At 41.9% G+C, this 7,228-nt stretch overlaps 1 protein-coding gene across 1 annotated transcript in view; it reads left to right on the top strand.

The window, feature by feature from the left end:
• Nucleotides 1-510: 510 nt before the first annotated feature.
• Nucleotides 511-7,228, top strand: part of LOC149088088 (uncharacterized) — a 32,533-nt gene continuing 25,815 nt past the window's right edge. Inside the window, exons 1-3 of the mRNA XM_089251527.1 lie at nucleotides 511-937; nucleotides 1,817-2,150; nucleotides 5,857-6,053. Coding sequence (XP_089107653.1) covers nucleotides 601-937; nucleotides 1,817-2,150; nucleotides 5,857-6,053 — 868 coding nt within the window. The 5' untranslated portion in view covers nucleotides 511-600. The remainder of the gene's footprint in view (nucleotides 938-1,816; nucleotides 2,151-5,856; nucleotides 6,054-7,228) is intronic.

Here is a 7,228-nt window from a genome sequence, read left to right as displayed (position 1 = left end):
CTCATTTTTTCCATTAATTTCTCGTTAGTTGTGTTTGTGACCGGGCCTTTCTCTTACACGAAAGAGATTTACCGGGCCAAGGGCTTCCAAAGGTTGACAACCACTGGCTTCGAGGGTTAACAATGGCAAAACCCCGTGATTCAACAGTGGTCGAGACTTGCGCTCTTCAACCTCCATCAACCAAACAGCTTTAAATTTATAATCTCTTCAGATTTTACACGAAATTTTCTACGTGATTTGATAATGGGGCATGAACAAAGTATAAAAGCGAATGAAAGAAAGCCCTTGAAACACTTTACAGCGTCCGAAACACGAGCCCATCACTCAAAAACTCTCCCACGCACATTTGACATCTACGCCCTCTCACCATTTTTTTTTCGCAATGTTTTTACTCATTGTTATTATTTACTCCATGTACATATACTTCATTATCTCGACAAGCCGTCAGAGGCGATAAGAACGCACTCAACATTTGGAAATCCGCCAAAAAAGAGCCGATGAAGAGAGTTCAAACACACACACAAGGCCTATATCGAAAGCACGTGTCGCTACGAAAATTTTGATCTCTTGTTGTTTTCCTTCGTCCTTCCGGGATCTGCAATGGAATTGTACTTGTCGGATTGGTGCGTGTTGGTGCTCACTGTCCTTGTGATACTGCTGTTCCGGACATGGATGAGAAACCGTGGTCTCCCTCCCGGTCCTTGGGGCTTACCGCTATTGGGATACTACCCGTTTTTGAGAGGCAAAAATCACGTCAAGCTTGCGGAACTGGCTGGACGGTACGGTGAGATCTACAGTTTCCGTTCGTTAGGTGGAAGGCTGTATGTAGTCCTGCATGGTATGCCAATCCTGAAGGAAGTGTTCGTCAACCGGGGTGACGAATTCTCCGGTCGGCCGTTGGACAGCAATTTTCTGAACTGGGCGGACGACATGCTAAGTAAGAACTGAAGTTTTTTTGAACCAATGAATCCAGAGACGGATTTATGGTTTTGTTACGTGTGTGCTGCACAAATTCTAGCGCCCCTTCTCCCATTCTAACTAGTCTTTCGTTTCCTTGACCACTTATTCCTCAGACTTGCCACCCTGTGCAAAAAAGTCCACTTGGACCTCACACCTGTAAATACGTATCTATCTCTTAGTCACTCGTTTGGTCACTCACATGCTCACGCACTCTCTAGGTGGCTCTTTTGGTGACTCACATGCTTGCACAAGCTCTCGGCCACTCTTTCTGTCACTCACTGACCTGGCCACTCGCTCCTTAGGTCATTCACATCCTCACACAGTCTCTAGGACACTGTTTTGGTCACTCACATGCTCGCACACTCTTTAGGTGGCTCTTTTGGTAACTCACATGCACAAGCTCTAGATTCTGACCTGATTCTTTGTTCTATGAATAACTATTTTGGTCACGTCCATGCTGACACACTCTTTAGGTCCCTCTTTTGATCACTCACTAACCTGGTTACTCTCACGCCCACACACATTCTCTAGGTGACTCTTTTGGTAGCTCACTGACCTGGTTCCCCCAACTCCCTATGTCACTCTTTTGGACATTTGCATGTTTACACACACTCTAGTTCACACTCTTTTGGTCACCCACATACTTACTCTTCAGGTCACTCTTTTGATCGTTCACTGAACTATTCTCTTGCTCTCTAGACCACACTCTTTTGTTTACCCACAAGCTTGCAAACTCTATATCTCACTCGTTTGTTCACTCTGATCACTCATTTCTCAAATATGACGTCCCTCCGAACTTACCCCGGGACTTTCTCTAAATACTCACTGGGTGAATTCCTGTTTTTTTTCCTTCCAGGTATGACGAACATGGACGGTGATGTCTGGAAGGAACAGAGGAGGTTTTTCCTGTCGAATATCAAGAATTATGGATTTGGTAAATTAGTACACGAAAAGCTGATGCACGATGTCATAGAAAACGACCTGATCAAACAGATTGAGTCTTACAATGGCGAAACGTTTGATCTCCATTCGACAATTTCATTCGCCACTTGCAGCATGTTCAGCGAACTCCTGTGCAGCAAGCGGTTCTCGAGAGATGATCCGAAGTATTTGGGATTCCGGGAGAGCGCCAATAAGATGCTGTCTCTGTTCCACCCGTTGCTGTTTTTCGTCGGAGGATTCGTCTATGAGTGAGTTTATTCGAGTTTGAGCTATTCTTCTAGAAGTCATTCAATACCGTCGGTCACTCACATGTGTTTGCACACTGTTTTGATCACATATGTACACTGTTTTAACTGTATGTAACTGTCATACTTACATACGCTCTAGGTCACTGTTTTGGTCGCTCACTGACATGGTTCCTCGCAGGCAAGTAACTAGGCTGGGGCAACCGGGGCGTCGAGCCGAATGGGGGCCTTACAAAAAAAACTTACTCTTGTTTTGCATAACAACCTTTTCGGAAAGGGGGGGGGGGCGAGAATGCACACTACGGCCCTGGTTCCTTGTTTTGTTGGTAACTCATTTGATCAGTTACACGTTTACACATTCTTTTGGTCATTCACATGCTTGCACGCACTCTAGATGACTCTTTTGGTCACTCACATGCTTGCACGCACTCTAGATGACTCTTTTGGTCACTCACATGCTTGCACGCACTCTAGATGACTTTTTTGTTTTGGTCACTCACATGCTTGCACGCACTCTAGATGACTTTTTTGTTTTGGTCACTCACATGCTTGCACGCACTCTAGATGACTCTTTTGGTCACTCACATGCTTGCCCACGCTCTAGGTCACTCTTTCGCTCACCGACATGGTTCCTTGCTTTATGGGTCACTTTTTTTGATCAGTTACACGTTTACCCATGCTCTTGGTCACTCTTTTGGTCATTCACATTCTAAGTCCCACTTTTGCTCACTCACAAACTCTGTAGGTCACTCACTGACTGAGTACCTTACTGTATCGCAGAGGCAGATTTATTTATCGTTATACAAATTTTACCGTCCATCTTCCGTTCTACTAATTTTATTGGCCACTCATACCTCAAATTAGCCTCTCCTCTTAACTTGTCGCCCTGAGGCTGCAGCCCCGCCAAGCCTCCCCCCCCCCTCCGTAAATACGTCACGGAAGGGGGGAGGGGGGAAGGTCTAGCCTCTTTTCGAAATTATAGTGCTATTTTGCTGGGAAAAACTTAACGGGGGGGGGGGGGGGTCAGAAAAAACAGTGATGACCTCCCCTCCGAGAAATCATGCTCCTACACCTGTATTCAAGACAGATCTTTTTGAGACCATGCAGGTGCTTTGACGAATAGTCATTCACAAGGACAAAACGTCTGAAACGGACGCTCAACTTTTTCGAGAGCGAGAGTGCAAAACAGAGAAGGGACCCCCTCCCCCTTCAGCATTTACAGAGAAAACTGAAAGGCCACGTTCCAATTATGACAGCCATTACTTAATCACAGAAAACCGATTAAACTGAGTCTGATCCTAAGGAGGTCTTGAAGGCGCGCGCCTTCCTGGAAATATTTTTCATCGATTCAGTTCTTCAAATGTAATTTGATACCGATTTAAAGCCAGTGCAAGTAGATAGCGTCGTGAAATGCACAATCGGACACGATTCAGCTGATACGGTAGCTCGTAAACGCCGTTGGTCATCAGATGGCGACACGTTGTTCGGTTTTGCGTAGAGAGAGAAGGGGGTTTCCAACACCTTTCAGACATTGCGGACCAAATTAAACTTTCCACTAGGCCGGGGCCCCCCTCAGTCACACCATGGCATTCTCGGTTATTAAACCGGATTCCCCAAATTTATTCAATACTTTTATATTTACTCTGAATACCTTTATATTTCATCGAATTTTCTTTATTTGTTAATAACTTCCTTTCATTAATTAATTACTTCTTTTTAATCAGTTATTTTTGTTTTATTGAACACGAAAAGTTGTCCGGATAATTTTGAAGTTATTTTTTAACTAATTTTAAATTTTCATTAATTATGAAATTATTTATTTAAAAAATTGTTAACTCTTTCTCCCTGAAAAAAAAATTACTACTTTCACAATTCTTAAATTACTACTTTCACAATTCTTAAATTACTCTTCACAATTGTGAAATTATTCTCAAAATTTCTGAAATTATTTCTATCAGTAGTTCTGCAATTATTTCCTCTTCAGTAATTCTGCAATTATTTCCTCTTCAGTAATTCTGCAATTATTTCCTTCAGTAATTCTGTAACTATTTTTTCATTAATTATACATTTTCATCAATTATGAGATTATTTTTTTCAATAACTCTAAAATTATTTCTTTCATTAAGGTGTTTTTTTAGCATTTCTGTTAATTCTGTAAACCTTTTGGATGTCTAATTTGTCGTCTAGAAGTATGTAGTCTGTAAGAAATTATAGGCCTCACAAAAAAAAAAGTAGAGGCCCGCGAATTCCTTATGACGGCCCTTTCAATATATCAAATCAGCACCTCCAAATGCACAGCATTACTATTGAATCTGAAAGTACCTCAGAATTCTAATACAGCAGTACAGATTTCAGTGGCGCTGTTTTAGCGCTTTTTTTTTTGTTTTGGAATTTAATCGTTTTTCTATGTCAAGTAACCATTTTTTAAAAATGGTCGGCGGGCTACACAAAAAAGCTCGGAGGGTCACATTTGACCCCGCCGCGGGCCATGAGTTGAAGACCCTTGGCGTAGAGGCCCTTATAAAAATCATCATCATCTACAGAAGTGATTCCCGCGGGCGTTAACGCCTCCTTGGGGGCGATGGAAAGTTCTAGGAGGCGGTAGAAGCTGCGGGTATAACATAGGATCTTATGGGTTAGATTGCGTTGGGGGGCGATCGGAAGAAAAAATTTCTGAATAAGGGGGCGATGGGACAAAAAAAGGTTGGGAAACTATGATCTACATTCTATCCGGTTTCCTATATCTTGCATAAAGTATAGGGAGTGCCATTATGATGAAATGTAAAATGATTTTGGCACCCGCAGGATTTTCTGTGTTGAGCCACCATGCCATTAAATAATACTGACTTTGTGAATTTTTCACATTTTCTTATCCATTAACAATCAAATTATGTTTGAGATCACGGGCCACGTTAAGTGGCTCCGAGCCACATTTGACACGACGGCTATGGTTTGAGCGTTGCAGGTCTAAAAGGTCTATCTGTGGTCTAAAGTTTTTCTCATCCTGATCTAAGTGAACAGTGCCTCTACCAGTTAAACAACGGGAAGCTTTCTGAACTCGCGATGCTACAGAAAAAATGCAGGTCAGCTTTATTTAATGTTTACTCGCTATACAACCTGCCATATCCGGCAGCATTCCATTGCTCAGCAAAATTTGTCTCAAAATCGAAAATATAGACGGCAGCACAACCAAAAATGTATTGCAAAAGCCTTCAAGAACTTTCCATGGCACTACAGCCAGAGTGGTAGCTGAAATTATCAATAACAAATACAAAAATATGCATATAATTTATATTTATTATTCATTTATTATATATATATTAACGTTAAACTCAGTACACAAATTATCAGTGGCATCGGAACTGGGGATGCTCGAGCACCCACAGTAAACACACTCCACGACGGATTTCGTCCATTTCTTTGCAAAAAACAACAACAACAACAAAAATGGGATAGCCGAGCTGAGTTTGGTTGTTGTACAGGATTGAATGATATCAACTAGTCGTTATATTGGATAAAAATTAACATGGCAAAAATAGTAAAACATTTTGGGACCTGTCATACTGGTCGTTATAATGGTATGGTCATTGTAGCGGACGGTCGTTATAACGAGTGCCGACCTGTACACAATTTATTCCACATCGGATGTTGATCTAGCTTTAGTACTAAACGTGCAGAAAAAATTAATTTTCTTGATTCTCATTTTCAGCTTGTACCTGAACCTAACTCCCACAGGACACTCAGTACGTAAAGCAGTCAAGGGTCTGTATGCATTTGCCGACGAGATCATTGACGAACATATCGAGACTTTCGATCCGAACAATCTTAGAGATTACATAGATAGCTACTTGATGCAAATGAAGACCTTGGAGGCGGAGGGAAAACTCCAGGGAAGCAGCTTTACCAGTAAGTTAGAACATTCGCTCCTTACAAATCTCTTGATGTCCTCAGACGAACCGAACAAGTTCGGACGCGTTCACTCCTTACAAATTCCTTGATGCCCTCAGATGAACCGAACAAGTTCGGACGCGTTCACTCCATACAAATATCTTGATAATCACAGATGAACCGAACAAGTTCGAACGCGTTCACTCCATACAGATCTCTTGATAATCACAGATGAACCGAACAAGTTCGGACGCGTTCACTCCATACAAATATCTTGATAATCACAGATGAACCGAACAAGTTCGGACGCGTTCACTACATACATATCTCTTGATAACCACAGATGAACCGAACAAGTTCGGACGCGTTATACAAATATCCATACAAATATCTTGATAATCACAGATGAACCGAACAAGTTCGGACGCGTTCACTCCTTACAAATTCCTTGATGCCCTCAGACTCCATACAAATCTCTTGATAATTACAGATGAACCGAACAAGTTCGGACGCGTTCACTCCATACAAATATCTTGATAATCACAGATGAAACGAACAAGTTCGGACGCGTTCACTCCATACAAATCTCTTGATAATCACAGATGAACCGAACAAGTTCGGACGCGTTCACTCCATACAAATATCTTGATAATCACAGATGAACCGAACAAGTTCGGACGCGTTCACTCCATACAAATATCTTGATAATCACAGATGAACCGAACAAGTTCGGACGCGTTCACTACATACATATCTCTTGATAACCACAGATGAACCGAACAAGTTCGGACGCGTTATACAAATATCCATACAAATATCTTGATAATCACAGATGAACCGAACAAGTTCGGAAGCGTTCACTCCTTACAAATTCCTTGATGCCCTCAGACTCCATACAAATCTCTTGATAATCACAGATGAACCGAACAAGTTCGGACGCGTTCACTACATACATATCTCTTGATAACCACAGATGAACCGAACAAGTTCGGACGCGTTATACAAATATCCATACAAATATCTTGATAATCACAGATGAACCGAACAAGTTCGAACGCGTTCACTCCTTACAAATTCCTTGATGTCCTCAGATGAACCGAACAAGTTCGGACGCGTTCACTCCATACAAATCTCTTGATAATCACAGATGAACCGAACAAGTTCGGACGCGTTCACTCCTTACAAGTTCCTTG

This window comes from Pholcus phalangioides, unplaced genomic scaffold (assembly GCF_987345545.1).
Source record: "Pholcus phalangioides strain wild (caught in Gottingen) unplaced genomic scaffold, Ppha-v1.0 ptg000003l_1, whole genome shotgun sequence".
NCBI classification, from domain to species: Eukaryota; Metazoa; Arthropoda; class Arachnida; order Araneae; family Pholcidae; genus Pholcus; species Pholcus phalangioides.
Note: the sequence above shows the minus strand (reverse complement) of the source record. Positions and strands in the feature narration are given on the sequence as shown.